The following is a 26889-nucleotide window of genomic DNA, read 5'->3' as shown; positions in this document are numbered from 1 at the left end:
ACAAAAGTTTAAAAGACAACACCGAGCAGTGATCTTTAAAATAGATTTTATTTATCATTTTGTAATTCAACAGTTTACGATACACAGCTGACAGGACTAAGACATTTCAATGAATTTTGGCCCTAAAGGTTGAAGAACACGAAGAACAGACATGGTTAGATACACAGACAGATATGATAGAAGGTACCAGAAGAACTGTGCTCTCTTTTCTTTTCATTTTTTCTTTTTACTTGTGCTTTTTCCCCCTCCACTCCACCCATGAAACAATTCACATTGGCATAGCAACAACAAAGCAATGTCCTTCAGCCAGAACACTGAACAGACATGATTTACTTTTCTTGTTTTGTTTAATTTTTAAAAAAATGGAAGTTTGAGTTATTATTGTAATTATATATTTATACATTGTGTTGCTTATATAAACACTCATGATCTCTTTAAAGTGCTGTGACATGACATTATGCTTTTATGACCAGTAGTAAGAAATACAAGAGGTAATGTTTTGTAATTCACAGAGAAAGCAATGCAAAATGCAAAAAATGTTTTGTTTTTTCACTACAGTGGAGCAGTTGTCCTGCAAACCTTTGCCTAGCTAATGTTCTTCATCAACACCAGTGACTTTCTGCACAGCCGCCAGCAGTGGAAAGCGATGGTAAGTAGTCAAGTTTTATCTTTCTATTCATGCAGTTATCAAGAAATCATAGTTAATCAAAACCAAACAATAGATGGACCCATTTCTGAAACATGTGCCATGTAATTTGCCTACATTTCCACACAAAACAACATTACACGCAAGAATAAAAACTGTGTATTCCTGATGCCGATTCCATCGTGGTTGCTAAATAATTTTGGTGTTTTGATTTCATTAATTTTTTTTGTTTTTAAGGACTACACAGAAAAAAAGGCAAACTGTTCACGCTGAGGGCCACAGGATATTAAAAGTAAACAGTGATGTATGACTGTTGGCACTGCACAGATGAAAGTCAATGTAATACTGTTAAACACACACACATACAAAAAACAAAAAAAAAAAGCATTGTCATGTAGTGGCTGCCACTGTCTACACCAGAGCACACAGTAAAAACTAACCACTCTTTTGTAGTTCAAGTTTCAATACAAAGCTTTTTGTTTGGCAATGCTTTTGTTAATACCAGCTGGCTTCGTCGGAATTTCTCTGTGGATACAGTGTCAAAAACCAACAAAAAGTTGCGTCACTGAACGTGGATAAACGACGGTTAAAAATCAGAGGATAAAATATGTACTTGTCCTTCTTTTAGTACAAAAGATAGACTGTATATGATTAGCAGAGTAGGACTAGATTAGAGGTACATGGACATCAATACTGACACTACGCCTGCTCTACATGCAGGCTCAGCAGTTAGAGCTAATCCACTACACACAATACACAGTACACTCGACATTTTCTACATTACACTACAAATCAGGGGGAAAAAACAACAAAAAAAACAAAAACAAATAAAAACTGAAAACAACAACAACAACAACAACAACAACAAACACAACAACAAAAAACCTCAGTCGATATCTGCCCCTCAAGACCCAACCCCCCAAAAGAAAGAAAAAAAAAAAAATGAACACCCACCCCAGAAATAAAAGCAAAGTAAAACACGCACAGTCTGATTATATACGTTTTTCTTTACATTACTGTACAATGTGAGGAGGAGATGCGGGGGCCAGCAGAGGTGGCCAGGGTTGAAATATATAGAGATAGCATTGCAGCAGGCTGGCTAATCTTCACTTATTACAACATGAACACAACGAGGCAGGCAATCACAGACAGGACGTGGTCTGAGCTACAAGCTGTCCCGACATACACTGAGAATAATCAAGTTCTTCATCATCTTTTTCAGCAAGCACGACTTTACCTATAAAGCAGACTTTCTAACCTATCCAACGTGGTAGGTTAAGCTAGGTTAGCAGATGGTGATAATGTATTGTTTCACAGAGCACCTGGTTTTGGAGTAATTTAATTAGAAATAAACACTAATCACCCCCCTGCCAAAAAACACAAAACCACATGTAGCCTGATAGTTTAGGAGTAAATCAGAACCAGAAGGGTCCAAACAGTCGGCTAACCAACTAAAGTTCATCTACAAGAACAGCTTCCTATCAGCTTTCCTTTCCTGTGCAAAAGCTCCTTAAATACGATCAGTAGAATTGTGCTCATCTTAGAATGATCACTGTGCTTTTTGGGCTCTCTTAATGTTTCTTTCAGGATATTTAGCCTCTTCAGCCAACTTTTCCACCCCCCAATCTTGTGCTCCATCTTGTGGATTACTGGAGCAACTGCGCTGATATACTAAAAAACACTTTCTGCTTCCGAAGAAACAACTGTGGGGACCTGAACTTGTTTCTTGACATTTTATTGGTCACAGATGCAATTAATGACGGCTCAGTTCCATTAAGAGTAGAAGTAAGCTGTGAAAGTGCTCTGGCACGGTCAAAAGAAGGCCCTCCAATAAAGCAGTATGTAGCTTTTCTGCGCTTTTCCTAGAGTCACAAGAATATGTGCCAGTTCATGGTGACATTGTGCTTAAATACATCTGATATAGGTATGTACTGAATCATTTACCATTTTTGGGAGTTCTTACTGAAAGTTAAAGACTGAATACACTACAGCTTGTGTTAGCTAAGCTTACAGCGTTAGCTTAGGCAACTGTGACTGTGTAGAAAAATTCACATCCTGCTCTTCAAATGGCCACTAATTAAAAATGAATTTGCTATATATTTCTTCTTAATATTACTTCTTTTTTTTTTTTAAACCGAAAATGAAATAAGTTGCCTGTTAATGACTGAGACACCAGTCAAGGCACAGCGCTGGGCTAGCTGTAGTCCAGTTGTTATGCTAATGTAAGCCAACTATAGCTATGAGATTGACATCGATATTCTACTCTAATTCTGAGCAAAAAAGTGAATATGGTTTCTACAAATAAATATGGGGAATATAATAGACAGTTTGGTTTATTATACTAACATGTTCACTGCCTGCACATCACAGCCCTCATTTAACCAGTCTGGATAATCTGACAAACTATAAGAACCTGGAGAGACAACTTTGCCTTTCAAGCTAAAAGCATCTCACAACATCTAAGGAGTGAATAGAAAACCCTTGCCTTGTTCTTCCTTCACACCACCATATAAATCTCTGACATCACACTTATACAGCAGTCTACCAGAGGCCTTCTGGTCTCCGGGGAAGCCCGACCCTGCATGCTAAAGAGTCCACTCCCTAATGCGTGTCACCCTCCGACATAACCACAATAAGTCAAGTAACAGATGAGGAATGGTAAACACGGTTAAAGGTGATTCCGTAGTGTCACTTTTTTTGTACAAAATAAACATATGCGGTCGTTACTATTTACTAAGTTTACAAGAATGAGAGGTAATAAAGAGACGTCTAGCGAGACAGTACTATGCAGCTACATGTAAAACTACATCAATGAAAAGGTTTTTCTTCTGGAAAGAAGCAGCATCTTCTCTGCTATCCGTCTCTGCCAGTTACAGCACAGCTTGGCTCAGAGCTTTTAAAAACAAATGTCTGTAAATACATTAAAGGTTTACACTGACTGTAAGTGACTGACGTTTCAGTCTCTGAGAAACATGTGTTACCAAAAACATGTGTAGGACTCAGGTAACTTAGGAAATGTTTTTGGTAACATGCCTGAATGGGGCAGATTGCTACGACCCATAGGACACACAGACTACGGCACACTTTTTAATACTTCCTAGCCTGGATTCTCCTTCACAGATCACATCTCATGATGAGTTTCACTCAAACAGAATTTCTGGAAGACTTAATAAGAGATGGCACTTCTATATATATATATTTATATACTTGTATATACGGAGTTGCATTGACCTGGTTTGCGTGTATGTGTATGCGTATGCGTTTTTGGACAACAAGGAAAGTCCCTAAAATCTAGAACAGGCCAGCTCAGTCGAAGCAAGGTTTCCACTAGCGAGGAACCACAAAGTTCACCTTCGCTTCGATCCAGCGAATTGGGCACTGGGACCTCTTCTGTTAAAAACAATGATTGCATGTCTGTTTGTGTGTGCACATGTATGCGAATGCAGAGTTACAGTACAGTTCACTGATGTTTCTCTGCTTAAGGTTTAAGCAGCTTTAGTAGAAGGAAAAAAAGTTACCAGTGGAGGAAATTTCCAGAGAAAATAAGCCCTAAGTGTCAGTTGTCATCTTGGGTGTTTGTTAAATATTTGTGCTCTTTCGATTTTTTTTCTTTTATAAGAAGAAGCAGCATAAAAAAAAAACAACAGGCTTAGTCTTAAACTGAGATCAACTACGGTTGAGGTCACTGTGTGCTGTAAAATATACAGATTGTATGAGTGTGAATGAGAGTATTCGCCTCTTTTTTTTGTCTGGCTAAACAACAGAGCCTTTTACCATCTTTGTCAGACTGTAAATGGCCTGTACAGGCACATTTTACCCTTCTCCTCCATGTTACAGCACCACAACAAGTCTCCAGCTGCCGCTACAAAGTCGCCCATCCCAAACAGAACCAGCTAACGGTATAAAGGAGAACAGTGTGTGTCTCTATGCTGCTGCATGCACAAAAACATAACCATGCAGCATCACAATCTACTGTACCTCTAATGGCATATGAAGATGACGTATACAAGTTTCACAAAAAAAAAAAAAATGAAAGGAAAACCCCCCCCAATATTATTAAATTATGTAGAACAAATTAAAAACTCACTCACGCACATGATGCCATACGCACAAATCTTTTGGGTGATGAGCCAATTTTTCTTTTTTTCTTCCTTTCATTTTGTTTTTCTGCACTTATGTGGAGACAACACACAGATAGATAGATAGAAGAGGTTAGGATAGATATAATAAGCCCTTACAATATGTAAAGGTCTCCAGTGAATGGGATCTCCCCCACAGAGGACTGTGGGAAAGTGGGGTTGAGGATGAAGGAGAAGGGAGGAAAAGGGAAAGGTGTGAGGCTTTTGCCCCCTGATGCCGATAGAGCGGAGTGCCGTCTATGCGCTGGGGTTGGGGTTGTTGTGTGTGTTGGTGGAGCCGTTGCTTCCCTGGATGGTGAGGCTAATCTCATCCTTCCTCTCCTTCTCCTTTCCCTCCTCCTTCTCTTTCTCCTTCTCCTTTTGTTCTTCCTTCAGCTCATCCCTCTCCTTTAAGGGACGGGCCTCCACAGTGTCTTCGGAGGCCATAGGGGCGTAGCGGCCTGTCCGGTGCTCCTGGAGGGCAGGACCCCACTTTGGATGCGCCCGGCACGCTGCCTTCAACCTCTGAGAGCGAAAGACAGACGCGCCTTTTAGAGCAGAAACATCAAGACTTATGAAGTCAAATTAGGTTTTCATTAAGTGACGCTTTCCTTTCTTCAGCAGCTCCCACACATAACCACTGTGACTAAACTCCATTTAACTTTCATTTTCCCTCCATGCTTTTTAGTTCATCTGATAATTTAGCAGCTGCCATTGCACATTCACATCTCTTAAACAAGATTTATGGCCTGTCTAATTGTCAGAAATTGCAGCATTCCAACAGCAGGGCAGCTTTGTGCTGACACACATTATACTTTCTATACTTTCTCCCATTTGTTATTAACAGTTCTGCAGCACTTGTGGTCTTTATAAAACCAAACATGTGGCATCAGTGTGGTTGTCCTCCAAAGATTGCATAAAAAAAGTGCACTGTTATAGCCTGCTCATTTTCATGTGTGTGGGTTTTTTGTTATTCTTGTTTCTTTTTAAAAAAAATATGGCACTTCACTTGTGTTTCTTAATTCAGTGTTATTTACATAGCACAAGTTCACAATAATAATAATTTCCAGGCATTTTATATTGTAAGGTAAGGGTGGTGCAGTATTAGAGTGAGAACATCAGTAGACCAAAAATTCCCCTGTGAGAAAATGCTTGACGATAGCGGGGAGGAAGAACTTCCTTTTAACAGGAAGTGAGCCAGACTCAGACATGCAGAGAGAGAAGGAGAAAGAACGAGAAGGAAGCTAGCCATGTATTCACTGTGAGGTCATATCTTTCTGTTTATATCTCGTCATATCTTCTTGTGTTTTCAGTTTTGTTCATTGTTGCCTGCCTGTTTGCTGCAATGTCTGCATTTAGGCTCTCTACCCCAAACAAAGACTTAGCGCATGTGGTGCCTTCCTCTGTTTTCCCAGTCTCTATGATAACCAGCTTTTCCCTCCTAGTGTAGCTGTCGGCAATAAGGATCATAAAATTTCAACCGGCAGTTCAAGTGACCTCAGCACTAACTGACACCAGCAACACATTTTTTCCTCCTCAAACTAATTTGCCAAAAGCAGAGATGCTTGGATTGATATTTAAACATCGTTTATGGTGTAAACTAATAGTTCGTCTGCTTTTAGAGCTTACATAATGCAAACGGGCAATTGAATCATGGAAAGAGCTCTTTCCATTATTCGGCAAACATACTTTAGCTGATATGCAGTTGAGAGCTTTTCAGTTGCTCAGATGATGTTAAAACTTTAAGTGCTTTAATTTGTAGTGCAGCTCTTGCATGCAAAAATGTTTTAACACATTGACCTTTTTGAAAATTTGTTTAAATGCTTCAGAGGGAAATTTAGCCTTTTGTATTGAACTATAGAGCTGTTTATGTCAGCTGAACGGAGAGGAGACTTTCGGGGGAAGCTGTACCTCTCTAAAGGTAGCTCCTGGTGACTTTGAGATCTTGTAGAGGGCGTAGATGGGTATGCAGACCACCGAGGACAGAGCCATGGCAAAGCCAATAGCCAAGGACCAGCCGGGATACACGTAGTCATTGTAAGTAATGGGTTTGTACTGGATCACTGTGAAGATCAGGATGAACTGCAGGGACAAAGAGAGAATAGAAAGAGCCTGAATGTGTGCAAAACGCATGTATAACACAGTAATAAAGACATATGTCACATGGGTGGGTAAAAGCATGAAAATTAAGCCAGTGCAGGTGAAATCACCGTTGACAGCTTTATTTAAAAGTTGCAGATGATTAGGGCAGCACTCTGTGCAAAAGAAATGACAGAGAGAGAAAAATGACCAGTAATCCACAACAATGAATTTCTTGGTTAGCCCAGCAGCTTAGTGGACTAATACGCCTGCTTGGGAAATGCCATTGATATCAGCTGCATGTGTCCATTTCCCAGTCAGAAAGCTTTGCTTTTGGAGGTTTTAACTGGAAACAAAGCCAAAAAGATTAGCACTGATGGCAGCTCAAATGTAGGTCGGGTCCATAACAATGCGTCAGCAGCACAGGGAAGTTGAGAACCTTCCACTCAACATCCTGCAGACTATGCAAAATATTGACAAGCTATTTTGTCACGATGTCTATGCTTAGATCAGTGTGCTTGTGTGTGTTCACTTACAGAGATAATCACAGGCGAGATGAATCTCCAGCAGACTTTGAAGAAGAGAGGAGGAGGGAAGCCCAGCATCATCTCTACATCTTTGAAGTAGTTCCTGTGGCCTGCAAAGGAACAAAAACCCAGCATTCGTCATCATCATCAGCTTTGATTACTTGTACTGGATTATGTGACTAATATTATGACTCGCTGTGGTAAGTGGTATTCTAGTTTTTATTAGGTCTGTTAACGTAGCGCTTCAAACTATGGAGTCCAAAACCACTGGGTGACATCACAGTGACCACGTCCGTCTTTGATACTGTCTATAAATGGTGAGTCATAGGGATAAAGGTCAGGTAACTGTTGAATTAGTTGTTTAAGGAGTTCTTTCAAAGCCCTTTGGTGTATTTGGGCTCATACTGAACCATGACCCCTTCTACACAAAGATGGATAACAAAGCCATCTATAAAGGATGGAGTGATACTTGGATGGAGTGACCCGTGGCCAGTGTTGAGTTGAATCAGGGGGTTCAGGGGGTTGGGAAGCTCATCTTGTAACCGGAAGGTTGCCGGTTCGATCCCCTGCTCTGTCTGTCTTGGTCGTTGGCCTACTGGTGTTGGCCAGAGGGGCCGATGGCGCGATATGGCAGCCTCGCTTCTGTCAGTCTGCCCCAGGGCAGCTGCGGCTACAACTGTAGCTTGCCTCCACCAGTGTGTGAATGTGAGAGTGAATGAATAGTGGAATTGTAAAGCGCTTTGAGGGCCTCCAAAAGCACTATATAAATGCAATCCATTATTATTATTAATCAGTGCAGGTGTCCTATTCCTGAGTAGGCAAAATGCACAACACCTACTACCAGGTTTCACTGTGGGTATGGTCCACTGTGGTATCACTATCTCTCCTGTTCATATTCTGAATGACACCCCACTGTTCCTGCTACTCGTCTATAACTTGGATCCATAAGTAAATTAGACCTTTTTCCATCATCCACTGAGTGTTGGTCATATATCTGAGATCAGCTTGAACACTTATTTCGGTGTGTTTCAGTTTGTGCTTGTGTGATTACATATTTGTAAAATTGAACTACCACACTTAGAAAGTGCACCATGTTCACTCTTTTTCCCTCCTTACCGTAAATATACATGATGCAGATGCACATGATGCATGAGATGATGACCAAAGAGAAACTGGCAGCATAGTTGTCCATCAGTAAAAGCCAATAGATTCCTGCCTGCACACACACACACACACACACACACACACACACACACACACACACACACACACACACACACAAAGAATGAGTAAAAAACATCAGTCCAGTGAGAGAGTGATTGTGTTTAAGGATGTGCTCTCCATGTGTTTGTACCTGTGTCGTTAGCGGCACTCCCAGTAGAAAACCAGCTATGGCCACTGACAGCGTGACTACGGTCTTGTTCTTGATGATCCAGTCTGTACCAATTTCATCGACGATGGCCGTCACTAAGGTCTCCAGCAGACAGAACTACATGAACAGGGAAAAAAATTTGAGAGGAGATGAATTCTTGATCAAACTTCTGCTTACATGACGACAGACCAAAAGCAATCTTGACCAAAGGGATAATCCATTGTTGAGTAATTGTGAGAATAAAAATTCCTCAATTTCATTGTCCTGTCTATTTAAATGTATTTTTTAATGAAATACAATTGGTTTATTACAGCATTCCTTAAGACCAGCCACATATATATCCACTGTACTGTGAATTTGATCTGTAAATATTCAATATATGGAAGTAAAAATCCACCTCTGAAGCATAATGTCTATATTTTACCAAAAATACGCAGAAAGTCTAATAAATGTCTGAGAATAAAACACCTTTTATTCATACTGGCTAAAAGGTTAGAATAGTACTACAACCCTGATTCTGAAAAAGTCAAGTACACACAAGCAATTTCTACAGCCAAATGTTTTCCTGTTCTACACTCAGTGGCCACATTATTAGGCAGATACTGGTAAGTATCAGGTTTGACCCCCTTTTCCCTTCACAACCAACTAAATTTTTCATGGCACAGATTCAACAAGGAAATACTCAGTGGAGGTGAAGTGGACTCAATTTCATGTTTAAGAAACTAACTGTAAGCTGACTATAGCCACATTGATGGACCACTGTGGCTATAAAGGGATGGACATTGTTAGCAATGATACTACTGTAGGCTGTTGCATTTAAACAATGCTCAGTGTGTACTGCACCACCAGCAGCCTGAAACACTGGCAGGATGCTGGTGCCTTCATCTTGTTTATACCAAATTGTGACACTACCGACTGAATGAGACTCAGACTATTTTTCCAGTTCTGTGTTGGCCAATCTGCTGGAGCTCATCTTTGCCCAGAAAGCTGCTGCTAACTGGATATTTTCTTTTTTATGGACCATCCTTTGCAGAGATGCTTGTGCTGGAAAATCCTAGCAGATCTCCAGTTTCTGAAATCCTCAAACCAGCCTATCTGGCTAACAGCTATGCCACATTTAAAGTAATTTAAATGGCCTTTCTTTTCTATTCGAATGCTTGGTTTGAATGTCAGCAAGATGTCTCGACCATGTGCTCGTGCCTAAATGCTGCCGTGTGATTAGCTGATTAAACAATTGCGTTAACGAGCAGTTGGTGCACCTAACAAAGTGGCTGTTGAGTGTATTGCTTAATATAAGATTTCAGCAGCTTAACAGTTCAGAGCTGCACTGTAATATGTGCTGTGCATGTTATCTTGATGAAATAAACAAGCCTATCCCTGCCACAGATGTCCCCTGGATAGCAGCATATGTTGCTCCAAACTTGAATATATCCTTTAGCATTAATAGCACTGATGCCACGGTCACTGATTAACTTTACATTGAGAAATGTTAAGGAGGGTGAACGCCCATCTTTACTTCTGAAACACTCCATTTCAGCTTCTTTCCACTCGATAGTTTTGTTTTGCTGGCATCAAATACATCATTCCAGATACAAATTTCCCAGTTTCACCTAAATATATAATTAAGTAAGATGCAAATGGTTAGCAGCAGAAGACCACAGAGCGTGCCACTCCTTTATTTTAAATATTTAGCAGTTTAGCAAGTCCAAACTTGGAATCAGGGTTATGAGAGGTTACGTCTATTAAATTCAATGACTATTATTTAGTGGGACATAATGTTCACCATCTCATTTTAGCAGGAATATAATTTTGTAGCTACGGGTCCACAATCACTTCAAAAATATAGCATCTAAGTTATACCTACAAACAGCACCTATAGTCTCCCTGAGTCAGCAATGAAAAACGTGGCACACAGGCAGACTAACTGTTGACTGTAAATGACTTGTAAGCTTTTTAGCATTACACATCAGCAGATCCAGATCAGATCTAATCCTGATTTCCCCACGCAAACAATTCCAGTCAGTTCTCATTCCAGTGAGTTTATTTGGTCTATTTAGAGTATCAGCATGGAGGTTCACTCAGCATGCAACAAATATGGATTAAAGACAGCATTTGCACGTTGTTTTGTTGTTTGAAGGTAAACTGGAATTTGGTAGACCGCTCCAGCTGAAAACATGAAAAACAATCTATACTAATGACTGCACATATACAGTCACCCATCTATACGTCTATCTCCATACACATTTAGTGTAATGTTTAATTAATTATATCCACAAGGTCAATGCATATTAATTACTTATACTGATTACTAAGCTTAATTAAGAAATTAATTATATGATTTCACACAGTTCATAATGAAATCTTTGAGCGGTACGTGACGCTGCAGTTTCTTGCTCTCACCTGAGTTCCCAGTCCCAGAAGGATGAGCATGAAGAAGAAAAGCAGCGACCACAGCGGCGAGATTGGAAGCAGAGTGAGGGCTTCTGGGTAGGCCACAAAGGCCAGCCCCGGACCGTGGTCAGCCACCTCTGACACGGGGACGTTGAGGTGGTGTGCCATGAAGCCCAGGATGGAGAAAATGACAAAGCCAGCATAAACGCTGGTGGCACAGTTGGTTATACTGATGATGATGCTGTCTCTGTATGTTGAAAGGAACAAAGAACAAAGCCAATTATATGAATACATACCGAACACATTTTAAATGGTTAAAGAAAAACAAATGGGATCAGCTGATCTCGATCTGTCTGCTGAAATATCAGTGTTTAATAAAACCGTGAATTAATATAGAAGATGGCTTCATTAGTCTTAATAGGCACGATGTATGAGTCAGGATAGTGTCCCTAAGCTCATTTACTCTGTTTACACTAATACACTAGTGCTGGTTTTCTGCTCTTTTTTTGACATCTGACTGTTGCCCGGGAAACACCTTTTCATCTTCTCTTCCTCCGACACAGACTCGGACTTTGACCGTGTTCAGATCTAAACAAGGGAATACTGTGTTTCCACACTGCTTTCCTTTCTCACATTTCCTGTTAAGGTTACCGCAGAGGATGTCTTTGATCACTTTGATGCCAGTCCGTTTCCCCACGCATACGGATTCTGTTCGATCCCACTCTATCTGCACTTCTGCATGCGCACCAACTGGTGGTGTTACAGGAGTGCAAAAAGCATCTCCACCAGGGATGGAGCTGCAGAACACAAGCTGATTAAGTTGCCGTGCAGCTGTGTGCACTGATAGCACAACTTCAAGCTTCTGGCAGAGGAACACATTATATCTTTAGCTTCTCTCCTTAGCCCCCTCCCCCGACACCCTCACTCCATCAGCATGTGTGGACAAGCTCAGGAGAGTAAATGACATCGTTTTCCCTCCTTATCTCCTTCTCTGTCCTTTTTCCTCCATCTTCACCTTCTCTTTGGCTTCTTGCACGCTCCCCTGGTGTTCAAGCACATGGCAACCAGCCTCCTAACACAAGTCCAAAAGAGCGTTTATCTCTGTGCCCACTTACCTCACCTTCTCTTTTTGCGAATGACTATTTTACCCCACTGCTCATAGTTGCTCCTTAGCGCTTGCTCTGACTCATTAGGTCATCTGATGCATAAACTCAAATAAAGTCAGGCTTTTTTCCCAGAGCGAGTTATACTCAGCACAGCACTCACCACAATGACAAAACCAAACCTATATCGTGGTAATGTTTTTATAGGTGTGCTTTTAAGGTGCTGGCAGTTGGATTTTAATCCCATTAGATAAAGCAAAGTCTTTTCCTCAGAATTTCTTGCTTAGTAACTCATCATCGCCTGGCCCTGAATGTGTATTCTTTTTTATTTAAAGCATAGCTTATAATGAGTTTACTCATCATCTTTACCAACCTGAAACAGTTGTTGTGGAACTTGTTATATGAAGCCATGGTAATGAGACCACCCCAGGCACAACCCAAGGAGTAGAAGATCTGTGAGGCGGCATCTCCCCACACCTACACAAACAAACCCACAAACCGTCAGAGGCAGTACAAAGATGGGGAAAAAAAACCCAGTTCAGAAACATTTCTACATCCAGCGCATCTCATTTATCTACATGCTAATGGAAGTGCATACCTTTGCATCAAGGACTTTCTGCCACTGTGGAGTCAGGTAGTACTTGATGCCGTTGATGGCTCCATCCAGGGTGATGCCACGGATGAAGAGGATAGTCAGAACAACATAAGGGAATGTGGCTGTGAAGTACACCACCTGAACACACAGATGATCACACAAGCTGATAAAATCATCCTATACACAAGCGCCTTAAAATGCCATCAAGCCAGGGTGTGTGTGTGTGCATGTGTGTGTGTGCTCTAGGCTCACCTTTCCAGAGGATTTAACGCCCCTGATGAGACAGAGGAAGACAACAACCCAGGATACAGCCAGGCATCCCAGGATAGGGAGACGGACCTCTCCAAAGTTCCCAATATCATCAGAGATGTTCAACACATAGTGTCTGATAGACAGACACACAGACAGAGAAGGTTTCAGGTGCTTTAAATACTTTACATTTACATGTCTGACTAAAGTTGTGCAAGAGAAGAAAACTCTGAAAGAGGAAAAAAAGCCCAGCTTTGCACTCTATCAACAGTCTTCAGCACATAGATAATAGAAAACTTTAAGCAGAGCCACAAAAACCTTGTATCTTGTGATCAAACAGATCCATCAATCTGAAATGGTATTATATGTGGTATTGTAATTAGTAATGAACAGGTAGTCTGTACCGACAAGCTGAGCAGTTCCACATTACATAATCATATGTACCCTCTGTCATTAAAATGCCAAGAAAAGCATCAGGGAGTGCAATTACAGGGCTGCTCCTTCTGCAACACATTTGAATAAGAGGCAGCAGATAATGACAACACTCTGACTTCCACTTTGATGGCCTATATTAATGCTACTAATTATGGATGTTAAGTGATGCGAATGCCACAGGAACTGCTACACTGGCACAAAAATGATGATAAAATTCTAAAGAAGTTGACAGTGAAATGCTACTGAAAGTACCAATGTTTTTGGAGATTTCTGCAAGCACTAGAGATCCTGTACAATAACAATGTGTGGAATGGCAGCAGCAGGTGCAGGACAGGTCTACCTCAACTTTAGTAATTAAAATCGTGATATTTCTCTTACACTTTTGCTCCCTGTGCAACAAACTGTGAGGGCAAAAACTGAAGCCAACGCGGAAGTGCCAAAATCTGTAGTTCCTGGAGTGTCAAGTCAGTCACCATAGGATTAAAAGCACATTTCCAGCCTTCCCCCATCATAACTGTATGCTGTTTGAGTTTATTTTTTTAATTCATCTTTTTGGGTACCGATGGCTACTGTGACTGATAGTTGTTCTTACACAAGCAGCATCTGCCAGTATAATATATATTATATATAGTACGGTACGGCCTCTAACATAGTAAGAGTCAAAATGCTAAAGTTGAGACAAAATGCAATTTCCAGAAGCCAGCTACTAACCTCATGGTTTATGCACACTCTACAATGCAAACCACCAAATTTCTAGCATTGTCCCATCCCTGATAATTGATGCATATGCACCACTCTCACTTTTACATAACATAGCAAAGCCTGCACTTAAACAGTAGATGTACCTGGATATCTGCTTAAAGATCTCCTACTTTATGCAGATTTTTGTGACTGTGCTGCACAACAGAGTGCGCAGGGGTATGGTAAACACCCTGCATGTCAGCTGAGATGATGCAGACCCAACACTGTACAGAAACTTCTGCTAGTCCAGTCAGATCTAGTCCAAATATTTGAATACTTTCTGCAAACATGAGGCCTCTTTGAGTCAAGCTTATCTGATAGCTCCGAGTCAATTTCGACCTCTGTTAAGAATGATAGGCCTACACAACCAAGTTCTAAGAGGTTACTGGTATAACTCTGCAAAACAAAGTGCATTACAAAACTCAATCATTGCATGAGCAAGCAATCCTGATTTATTTTATATATAGTACTACTTCGCAGAGAAAAACTTTTGGTTTAACTGTATTTTTAGTGTCAGCCTAAGTGCATCATATACTTCCTGTTCTTACTTCCAGTACTCCTCGCTTGGGCTGGTCCTCTTGGTCCGGTTCACTACCTCAGACACCCCAGCTACCAAGCTACTGGTAGCATTTGCCAGGCTAGCGTTCAACTGGTAACTGCTAACGACACCGCTGCAGTCTGGCGTGTTCCACGGGTTGTTGCAGTAAGTCCATGGAAGCAGGTTTGTCATGGACAAGAAAAAGTAGTAGAAGGCAATGCAAATGACCACATTGTAGTATATCCCAATGTAGGTGGACACCACCATCATGCCGTAGCCCACGCCTAAAGGTAGGACAGGATGGAGAGAAAAGATAACCAGGTAGAGAACATTAGAAACTAAAATGTGAAGTGGATGTAACTACTGCTGCCTAATTAAATTTTCATATGAACAATAAAATCAATATTCACACAAAGACACACACACGCATATACTTACCTTTAAACATGGGGCTGATCTTCCAAACCCCCAAACAGCCCAAGCTGGCAAACTGACCAAAGGAGAGCTCGAGGAAGAAGAGTGGAATGCCACAGAACACAAGCATGATGAAGTATGGCAGCATGAAGGCACCTGGAGGAGAAAATTAACAAGGAAGTCAATTTCTCTGGTCCAGAAAGACTGGGAAGGATACACGAACACATTGATTTAAAGGGACATGTCATATTTGTTTTCAGCTTTATATTTATATTCATGGATTTTGCTAGAGTAGCTTAGTATGAATCCCAGTTTAAATGTGAATCATCTACTGCTGGGCATTGGTGGCCTTATTTCGTCCAATGTCTGGAACAAGCTGTTTTAACTCTGTCAAAGCCAACTGTCTTCTGATTACAGCAGCTGGATGGGCCTTGTGTGCTTACAGTTAGAGCTGTATGCTGACAATAATAGACAATATTATTATATCCCCGCTATATGAAATCACTCGGAGACAAAAGTAGAAAAAACAAAAAACAAAACTTTAACTGAGTGTTTAGTGAGTCTACTCAAAAGTCTGAGCTGACCTGATTATTGTAAACTTGGCCTCATTATTATTATGAGCATCCAACCTTATTAAGATATATGAGAGAAAATGAAGACAAGCATAACTCGTCCCCTCTGATATAAATGGTGCCCTATTCAGTGTTTTGTTGCCAGCAAACTCTTAAACAGCTAGATGCATGGTCTGTACAAATTACTGTGTTGTTGTGAGAACACTTTTTGTGTTAGTCGTGACAAAAATATCCAAACCTACAAGGCAAACAAAAGTCAGCTGCCTCCTATTCTGTTACCTGACAAAGATAATAACTACCATGGAGCCAGATGAGCATAATTACTGCAGAGATGCCAAGTCCACAGACACCAGCAGACAAAAGAAATCAGGCACATTATATAAGCTGGCAGACGTAGTCTATAAGTATTCTACATAGGTAGGCTCTCCAGCTACAAGCCAGAGAGGTAAAATGGACCATATGTTGTCATTAAAAACAGGCTGTGCTATTATACGGTTTAAAATACTTACGTGTAAGCAATGACGTGCAATTTAAAACTTAACCAAATCAAGTCTTACATGAATTGGACCCATGCCATACAGACTTATAACTGAACCTGCAATTAATTTTTTTTTTTTAAAAAGCAAATGAATTTCATCTGTTATATAACCTCCCTAGAGTGAGCAGAGAGGTCACTAAATGTCTGTTCAGCAGTGCAGCAACTCTCTGGTGGTTCAGACTGGACCAAAAACCAGACAGTCAACTAGAGGGACAATCTGTGCGTGTGTGCACGCGTTAGTATGCTTTCATAAGATACTCCACATGTGAACTATGTTGGTGCAACCAGCTGATACTGTCCAAACCTTTTAACTGCTGATAAAGTGAACGGTCACTGCTGCAGTATCTGCAGCTGTGTGTTGAGCTAATGCATGGCCTCCATATACAAAGTCCTTGCGCAGGAACTCAAGGCTCCTGCATGCATGACACAAATCCAAATATTTGCACTGTAGGCTTATTATCTGCAGCTGGGGTCATGCCAAGGAAATCAAGCACTGAGTGAGGAGAACTGGACCAACACTGCTGCTTTTCACTACACGTTGGTACAATTCTTGCGCATGTTTTCAAAGGAAGATGCAAGGTATTTAAAACACAATTTAGACTGTTTAATGTTTAATCCACAGCTTTTAGGATGCATCAGAGTAGGGAGCAAAATACTGACAAAAGAGCTTATTTTGCTGTCACGATGTTCTTACGCACTGAATACGGTAGCTTTATTATGAAAGCAGCATAACAGCAGCAGCACCTGGATCTGTTCTATGTGCTCAGACATATTTTGACAGCAATCACAGCCCAACAAACAATAACTGCAAACCTTTATGCCTAAAAAGATGTTTTGCATTGATGTTGAGCACGTAATGTGTGAGCTATTGTGGAAAAAAGACAGCTTCGCCAAGTATAGGTCTATGAAATATGTTTGAAACATCCGGCCTGCACAATGATCTGACTTTATATCTCAAACAAATACACACAATAAAAGATCTTGCTAATAATGTTAGCACAAATAAGTAATCATATCTGCTAAATTTCCTTTTTTTTTTTTAGATTCTAACCCCAGTTTAACTGTTAAAGACCTATTATTCTTTTCCTTTTTACTGGCACGTATTCAGTGCCGTGGAAAAGTATTTCCCCCCTTCCAGATTTCTCCTTTTTTGTGCATATATGATATATAAAATAAAATGCAGCTTTTAAATTTTGATTTCATTTATTAAGAGGGAAAAAACTATCCAAATTACCTGGCCCTATGTGAAAAAGTAATTACCTTCCCCCCCCTTGTTAATCATGAATTAACTGTGATTAATCACATTTGTTTGGAAAGTTAAGTTCAATTTCACGAGCCAAACCAAAGCCTGATAACTGCCAGACCTGCTGAATCAAAAAAACCACTTAAACAGAACCTGTCTGACAAAATGAAGCAAGGTAAAAGATATCAAAAAGCAACACATCATCCGAAAGCTAAGAAATATAGTCATTGACATCTTTCAGTCTGGAAAGGGTTACAAAGACATTTCTAAAGATGTGGTACTTCAGTGAGCCACAGTGAGAGCCAATATCCACAAATGGAGAAAACTTTGTGGTGGACCTTCCCAGTAGTGGCAGCCCTACCAAAATTACGGTGAAAGTACACAAATGACTCCTCCAGGAGGTCACAAAAGAACCCAGACCAACATCTATAAAACTGCAGGCCTCACTTGCCTCAGGTAAGGCCAGTGTTCATGATTCAAAAATAAAAAAGTCTCAGCAAAAATGGCATCCATGGGAGATGTCCCAAGAGAAAACTACCCACAGATTAGCTAAAAAAAACCCAATTTTTTTTTTTACTGTTCCCCAAGACTTGTGAGAAAATATTCTGTGGACTGACGAGACAAAAGTTGAAAACTAACCCAACATTTCATATAAAGAACATCATACCAACAGTCATATTTGTTTTCAGCTTTATATTTATATTCATGGATTTTGCTAGAGCTGAATCCCGATTTAAATGTGAATCATCTACTGCTGGGCCTATTTCGTCCAATGTCTGGAACAAGCTGTTTTAACTCTGTCAAAGCCAACTGCCTTCTGATTGGATGCCCCTCATAAACAGAAGGTTTGTACAGCAGCTGGATGGGCCTTGTGTGCTTACAGTTAGAGCTGTATGCTGACAATAATAGACAATATTATTATATCCCCTCTATATGAAATCACTTGGAGCCAAAAGTAGAAAAAACAAAACACAAAACTGAAACTGAGTGTTTAGTGAGTCTACTCAAAAGCCTGAGCTGACCTGATTATTGTACCACTCAGTGGTAGTGTGATGGTCTGAAGCTACTTTGCTGCTTCAGGACTTGGATAACTTGCCATAACTGATGGAACAATGCATTTTGCTCTCTACTGAAAATCCTGAAGAGGAATATCCAGCCATCAGTTTGTTCCCTGGAGCTCCTGCACACTTGGGTTATGCAGCAGGACAGTAAACCGAACCACCTCTGAATAATAATACATTTAATAATACATTTTATTTGAAAGCGCCTTTCAAAACACTCAAGGTTGCTGTACACAGTAGAATAAAAGCAACATAAAAGCAAGAAGTTTACAGAATCATAAAAGCATAAGACATAAACAAATAAAATAGGAGAGTGGAAAGGTTATGTGGGATAAGCTATTTTGTACAAGTGGGTTTTGAGTTGGCTAAAAAACCCAAAATGACATGGAGTGGCCAAGTGAAAGTGTGGACTTAAATCCAATACAGATGCTTTGTCATGACCTTAAACAGGTCAATCATGCTCAAAAACCCTGGGACAAAATTTCTCCACGGCGATGTGAAAGACTCATTCCCAGTCATCACCAACGCACAAACACTAGTTCTTAGGTTTGGGGGGTAATTACATTTTCACACAGTACCAGACAGGTTTGGAAAGTTTTTTTCCCCTTAATAAATAAAATCATCAATCCAAAAAAGGATTTTGTATTTACCCGGATTTACTCTTTGTCTAATATTTAAAAGCGTTTGATCATCTGAAACATGTAAGAGTGGCTAATTTGCAAAACAAATTGGAACTCAAACACTTTTTCTTGGAACTGTATATCCGATTACAGCGTTGGATTATCATTTTAAACAACACTTAAACAACGCTTCGAACAACGATGTAAAAGTAGTTTCCGTGAGTCAGAACAGAAGGCTTTGCAGCCAATTAGAAGAAAATAGGTTTAACCTCCTGAGACCCGAACTCTTTCATGGCATGCATTTTTAATTTCTGTTTGCTATTTGGGCTGATTGGGACCTGTTGAATGTAAAAAAAAAGAATTACGTGATTTTTCTGATTTTTGTTTCTGAGAAAAATGAGATCCACATATAAGGACATTCGCTTTAAATTTCGATAGGACAGTGGCAGTATAACGGCCTCATAAGTGGATAGCAGGCCCTTGTAGAGCAAAATTTAGTATGTTGGTCTAGACAACCCAAAGTGTGATGTCCACATACAGTATGTGGACGCCAGGTCCTAGGAAGTTAAAGGAAGGGGGGTCTTAAAGGGAGAGGAGCCATCTTGTTTCAAACAGAGGATTTTTCAGCAGCTTTACTACACTAGGGTTACAACCCAAAATACAAGTTTGAAAACACCCACTAGTTGCCATGATAGGAAACATATCTATTGAATCCACCAAGAATAAAACACTGTCTAACATCATCTGATTAAATAACAGTGGTATTGGCTCTGAGCGACTGAATTATTTCTAAGTTGACACGCACCTGATCATATATACAGTGTAGAGAATATAATGGCAAAGTACAATCTCAATACAACAAAAAAAAACAGAAAAAGAACCCTGAGAAAACCTGAACTTTCTCAGTTCTCGACCTATAGACTGTGTCCATCTGCATGCCTATATTATGCACAGGAACCCCCTTTTAACAGAAAGAAATCTCATTCTACTTTTGAATATCCTCTGAACCACAAGTAACTCAGCAGTCTGAGAGCAAACTGCTTCGTTAGGATAACATGGTACTATGGAGGTCTTTAAATATGATATCATTATTCCAGTACTTGTATGTGAGGAGGAGGATTTTAACTTCGAGCCTGTAATAACAGGGAGCCAATGAGGAGCCAATATAGGAGAAATACACTCCCTCTAAAGATATTAACAGCTCATCATAAGTTTATAAAAGTCGATAAACAGAACAATAGTACATAACTGATATGGAAGTATTACACCTGCTAGGAAGGTATGAGAGGGAAGCAAGTCTAAAGGTTCACAAGTCTATTTTCTTTTGTTTTAGTTAGAATTCATTCTTAAATTATATATGATATATACATAGTAAGCTTCTTTTCAGCTTCACAGTTTCATTCTAGTACTCCAGTGCAGTAATTTGTCATCATTTAAATGTACAAAAATAAATAAATAAATAAATGAATGCAGCCCCTCAGTTTAGCCTGGGAAAGAAAATATTTTCTCTAGATTTCAAACCCACTTTTTGTGTGGAAGTCTGCTGAAGAGCAGCAAATGTAGTAATGTCATTACTCTCTTTCTGATGGCTCCATACAGGCGAGAGACTGAATATTAATATGAGGCTGGAGCAACAAACTGAGCAGGATATCCATACTACACTGATTGCCACTCGTTTACATATATCTGGACCTCATTAATAGAACAATTATAATAAATGCGGCTTCTGATGTTTCATAAAAATCAGTGTCTGTATCATATTATGAACATGGGTACACTGTAGTTTAGTTTGTCAATGCAAAGATAATGGGCTCAGGTCGTCATTGTGATGCTTACCTCCTCCATTTCTGTAGCAGAGGTATGGAAACCTCCAGACATTGCCCAGGCCCACAGCATAGCCCACACTGGTGAGGACAAACTCAATCTGGTTTCCCCAGTTCCCTCTCCGGGAGTTTTCATCCTTCTTCACTGGCTCTCCTGGAACTGCTCCGTTCTACAACAAAGACACACAGAGAGATAGAGGTGACTTCAGGTGACACGGAAGCGAGTGTGTTCCTGAGATAGTGCTGCTGCAGCAGGTCCGGCAAGTGCACCAGGCAAATGAAAAATCAAAAGGGGAAAAAAACCCCATCTCATGTAGAAGCATGAACGGGAAATGGATGCTATGACAGAGAGAAGAATCCTGAGAGCCTCTTTTTTCTACTTTTTAAAAACTTATTTGGCCATCGGATTTACATGGATTGAAAGGATTGTTAGCAATCATCTTGGAGTGCATGAGTTTAATTATTCACTGCTTGCACTCCCGCTCATGGAATATATTCTGTAAGCTACTATCTCGTCTACTGCAAAGTTTAACATAAACATAAGGTGGGTGCGCTGGAGCAAACAGGATGAGAAGTGAAATCAGCGCCTTAAGAACAGCCGATAAGCTTTCGGTCATGTCGTCCTGATTTGCAGCTTCTCCTCTTCCTCCACTCCCTCCCTGCATCCCTCCATCTGCTGGCATCAGATGGTCGTTCTCCCCTGACCTCCTCTATAACCTCAGCTGTGTCTGGCTGTGTGTCTGTCTGTGGGTGCACAGCAAGGTACTTGTGCTCTTTCAGTGTAATAAATGCTGCTAATTTAGGATGTACTTTATTTTAGTGAAATTTGAACACTGCCAGAGATGCATTCCTTCACCCGCCTCGCTACGATCTACGAAGTCTTGGGGTTTTACATAGATTTGCCTTCATTCTGGTAATTCAGTTAGATAAAGGCTTGGTCAGTACAACAAGACAGCAAAATTTTTTAATAGTTTTAAGTTTTCAAGAGGTAAAATTTCTGTATTTATGTATGGTTCTGCTGGAGGTTTCTTCCTGTTAAAAGGGAGTTTTTCCTTCCCGCTGCTGCCAAGGGCTTGCTCACAGTGAGTTGTCTGATCTTTGCTCTGTATTATTGTAGAGGGATTTGGTACTGTAAATATATGAATACAATTTTTTGAGAGATTTGTATGAGATTCATAATGTGAAATAAGTGGAAACTTTCTTTTTGATATTGGCCTGACAAAGCATGCAAAGATTTGGAATAATTATTTCATTTTCATACATTTAAGTTTTTTACCTTTGTGTTAAAAGCAAGATGGTTGGATGGACTATTACATTAGGATTTACTTTGCCAGTTTTTTATGAATTTTCCTTGTTTTAAGATGCTTTTATACAGCAGTCTGGTTCTGGCCAATATAAATATATGTCTTATAAGCTCTTGCAGTCTGCTGTATGAATGACACCATTCATTCATCTGGGCTCCCTGTGTTATCTATGTGCGGCAGAGGCTGCTCTCTGAGACTCGTTGCATGAATACCCTGGTATTTTCAATGCGATTGGCTTTGAATCTGACGAAAATGAGGAATACTGGTCATAAAAACACACCCCCTCAGTGCAGCAGCAAACTGGTAATTCTTCTGCAATGCCATAAAAGTTTAAAAATATATATTATTATTTCTTAGATTTGCATGTTTGGTTTTAATATTACAAAAATACTTCAGGACACGATGTTCTGGAGAGAAAACTGTGCACAGACAAAGAACCACGAGCCTCACACTTCATGCTTCCAGAATATGGCGAGACATCTTGTTCATAAACAGAAAATTACAAATAGAATTTTTTTAAAGTCAGAAACAAAACAGCAACAACCGAACAAAACAAACAAACAGCTGTGCTATTTTCCCCAAAGCCCTGTAGTTTGTCTTTGAGTCTAGCTGTGCTTGCATGTTAGAAGAGCAAAACAAAGATCTTTTTTTCCCCCTAGCATCCTTGACCTTTCGTCGTGCTAGGCTAAAGGCTGCAGGTGGGACACACAGGAAGATCAGCAAACACAAGTGTCGTGGACGAGGAGCTGTTCGCAGTGAAAACCATGGCCACAGCGGCGTGCAAGTGGAAACCATCAGCGGTGGGCCTGCCAGCGCAGCGTGTCGCACATTATGACATCTCCGTCTGGAGTTGACTTTGGAAGGAAAAGAAACATGCGAGACAGCTGCGTGTTCTTGCTGTGCCTCTTGTACGTCTTTCCCTATTAGAAACCAGGTGTGGGCCTTTAGAAGATACACACAGGCACATGCACACGAACACAGGTTGACACACGCTGTGTGTCCGAGACCAGACAAACACGAGCAAGAGACAAAACACTAGGAATAGTACTGACCCCTAAATCTTAGGTGTCAGCTCTTCAAAAGTTCAACCTGATGTTTTAAGACAGACACGCACACGCACGCGCACGCGCACGCGCGCACACACACACACACACACACACACGCACGCACCTCTCTCACAGTGAATTTGAAGTTGAAAACAAGCAGTGGACATGAATCTTTTGAAAAACAGACACTGTGTCAGTGCAAAGTTCATACATTTAAAATGCAAAAATCATTATTTACTGTGAAAAACCTGATTATTCTTGAAGCAATAAAATACATTGGAATGAATTGGTATCCAATTAGGTCAGACCTTTTCTGGGAAACACACTTATTTGGTCACAGTCAGATGAGAAACCTGATACTGCTCTAACGTATGCCATATGCAAACGGACAGCCAGCAGTAGCTTAGCTTGGCTAACTTGCTGTAAACAGGAGAGACTGGGTGCATAAAAACAACATGCTGGGGATTAAATTTCAGAGTATTTTCAGCTATCTGAAACATGCAACCAGACCTGACTGGTTGCTTAGTAACACAACAGTATCATCAAGACAAGATTAAAGGTCACACCTAAAATCACTCTGAAGAAAAAGCAGGCAACTATTTAATCACAGGGAATAGTCCTCATCGATCAGACAGCAGGATAATTATGAGGCACCATCTTTCTTTTGCATCATGAGAAACTATTTTTCATGCAGCAGTCTCCATCCATCCTTCCATCCAAGTCCACCAATTCATATAAAAGTTGTGGGAGCATTTATAGTTTTAACTGGGCAACTTGAACTTTTATATAGTGTACCTTTATCATTTTGAATATAACCCCCCCCAAAAGTAACATTAAATGTCAGATGTCACCATCTTAAACTCTCAAAAGCTAAATTAACCATTTGAGAGCACTTAACATGTAGATGTTTAGAGGTTGGGCTTTAATAGCATACATTTTCCAGACTCGTTTGCTTATTTAGATGCAGTAAAGCCTCCTTCATCTGCTTTGTTGGGTCCTGTGGCTTGCTGGATTTATCCAGAAATGGATGCCCAGCAGCAGCAATTGTTGGATTAACACTATGTGGAAAACACAACATTTGTTTGAAGATGTGGATGAGCAGACTGAGATACGTCACTTTAAAAGTGCTTTATCAGAAAACGTATAAGGCAAATGTATAGTGTTTGGAGATCATTGTTGGGCTTACTGAAGCTGACTTTAGGCTCATCTGTAGTAAAAAACAAAAGGTTTAACTACTTTATATACACACACACACACATCTGTTTGCACTGCGCAAAAGCAACACTTTGTGTTTTTCATGACACCCCTTGCTTCCTTGACTGACCCCAATATCTGTATCTTTCCATCCAGGTGTTGTAGCCTTCGGTCACTCAGTCAGATGCACAGATTCCGCTCTCTATTTCCCTCCACCCTTCCATGTCCCCATCATGCGCTTCCCTGGAACCATCTGGGCTTTATATAAGACCCACGCGTGCCCTCTCCCCGTGGCTCTCCTTCTGTTTAGCTTTAAAATTCTCTCTCTTTCCAGGGTCTCTTTCGAGTGACGGTGACTTCACTGAGACTCATGACTCGATCATCTCAGTTGCTGCTTCGGTACTCCAAACTGCTCATAAAGACTTAAAATGAGAACCACTAAATTTTGTTCAGCTTAAATCAGTTCTTAAATCGTGTCACATTATGCTTCATATAATGAGTGCATTTCCTGACCAGGGTCACAAAGAGCCTGCTGTACCAGAAACCTCCTTGTGACTTTACTTTGGTTAAAAGCAGATTACTGTCGTCGCCCGCGCTGTATGTTGAAGACTCCGACTTGTCTGCAAACATTTGCCATTTACCCTCCGAGCCCTTGCTAAACTTCAAAAAGTGTGATGCAAACCAGAAATTGCCTTCAAAGAAAAGATAGTTGGCAACTTTTACTTTGAAAGTAAATAATTTCCATTTCTGTTTTCCAATGTACATTTTGAATTTTCACTTGGAAGCTTGCGAGCATCTGCAGACAAGTTATCATTTCCCATACAAACCACAGTTTGTAGTCAAACCAGTCACAGGGACGTTTTTGGTGCAGCACCTTCTGTGTAACTAATTTCACACTAGAGACTTCAAGTAATCTCCAGCAACCACTTGTCAACCGGTCTGGGAATATGCTTTTTTCTTAGTGACTGGTTGTTTGTCAGGCGCTCACTGACCTGATGTAGGCCTCCCTGAACATGGCTTTCACAATCGATTTCACAGCAACCAACAGCAAGCATTCACAACTGGTTGGGGAATACACATTTTCTATTGCAACTAGTGGTCAGTTGGTCACCAGCTGGGCTTTAAGCCTGTGTGACTGAGGCCCATTACTATCATTATGTCAAACAAAGAAGACAGGAAGTAGATCTGACTAAGAAACCAAGGGACAGTGAACGCTCATAGGCTAGTTACTTGTCAGCTACAAAGAAAAGCATAGCTGATTTATCCTCCTATTTGACTCTAATGTGGAACCAAAATTTACAACATCAGCATTGTGTTGTATTTATTAAGACATTAAACTAGTGAAGGAACTGCAGAGTCCCATAGTCTTCTGTACAACCTCATGTTATGTTTAAACCAGAGGTGTCTAAGACATTCCCATAATAGCTTCATTTTTACAGCCTTTGTTGTTAAAAAACAGAGACTACAAGAATAACAAATTATTATTCAGCCTTATTGAGGAAACTGACTCGTGGAGTTCAAAATATCTTAATGGAGTTTTATAGCAATAGTTTAATGAAACATAGACATACAAAAACATGATTTACATTTAAAAAAAAAAAAAAAAAAAAAAGTAATCTACCCTTAAATATAAAAACTACCAAAAAAGATGGCAACCAAACAGAAACTAAAATACAAAAATATATTTAAAAATGACTTTGAACCATTGACACACTGAACCTGTTAGACACATTCAGTAAAATATCAAATGACATCATTTGTGGCTGCACAACACAAGTTGCATCACTATCATTTTACTAAATGGTTTACTAAACAAGGTGACAGGAAGTGTGATTAGCTGAATGCTCTGCACCAGCACCAAATAAACAGAACAGATGGAGCTGAGGCAGGTTTGTACTTTTGCTTTCACAAGCTGAAATCAAGTATTGATTCAGCTTGTGTCTGATTCATTTCTGATTAGCCAGCGTTTAATTACATTCAGAGCCTGCTGCATATGGGCACTCAGCAGTAACAATACATCGATACTCGCAATATTACTAAGGGCCATTAGTTACCTATTCTGCAAAAGTAATCTCACAAGTGGGACTCCAACATTTTGTCAAACTGCAGCTGACAAAATAAGACCATCTAACTCTTCTCTCCCAGAAGCTTAACTTGAAAAGACTGTCAGCTCAGTGCCTGAAATGTAAATGAAACGAGAACTGCTGATCTGCATTGTGCAGGCTTAGAATGGAAAGTAACATAAGGTGGAATCAGTGCGATTTACACAAACATGTGTAA

At 40.2% G+C, this 26889-nt stretch overlaps 1 protein-coding gene across 4 annotated transcripts in view; it reads right to left on the bottom strand.

The window, feature by feature from the left end:
• Positions 1–29: 29 nt before the first annotated feature.
• Positions 30–26889, bottom strand: part of slc6a9 (solute carrier family 6 member 9) — a 75469-nt gene continuing 48609 nt past the window's right edge. For all 4 annotated transcript variants that reach the window (XM_040044899.1, XM_040044898.1, XM_040044897.1 and 1 more), the window contains 12 exons: positions 21079–21235; positions 15233–15364; positions 14805–15078; positions 13084–13216; positions 12835–12969; positions 12610–12713; positions 11143–11380; positions 8725–8859; positions 8487–8586; positions 7380–7480; positions 6676–6846; positions 30–5289 (listed from right to left, as the gene is read on the bottom strand). In XM_040044899.1, the coding sequence (XP_039900833.1) occupies positions 5023–5289; positions 6676–6846; positions 7380–7480; positions 8487–8586; positions 8725–8859; positions 11143–11380; positions 12610–12713; positions 12835–12969; positions 13084–13216; positions 14805–15078; positions 15233–15364; positions 21079–21235 (1947 nt within the window). In that variant the 3' untranslated portion in view covers positions 30–5022. The remainder of the gene's footprint in view (positions 5290–6675; positions 6847–7379; positions 7481–8486; positions 8587–8724; positions 8860–11142; positions 11381–12609; positions 12714–12834; positions 12970–13083; positions 13217–14804; positions 15079–15232; positions 15365–21078; positions 21236–26889) is intronic.

This window comes from Simochromis diagramma, unplaced genomic scaffold, assembly GCF_900408965.1.
Source record: "Simochromis diagramma unplaced genomic scaffold, fSimDia1.1 OVJJ01000663.1, whole genome shotgun sequence".
Classification (NCBI taxonomy): domain Eukaryota; kingdom Metazoa; phylum Chordata; class Actinopteri; order Cichliformes; family Cichlidae; genus Simochromis; species Simochromis diagramma.
Note: the sequence above shows the minus strand (reverse complement) of the source record. Positions and strands in the feature narration are given on the sequence as shown.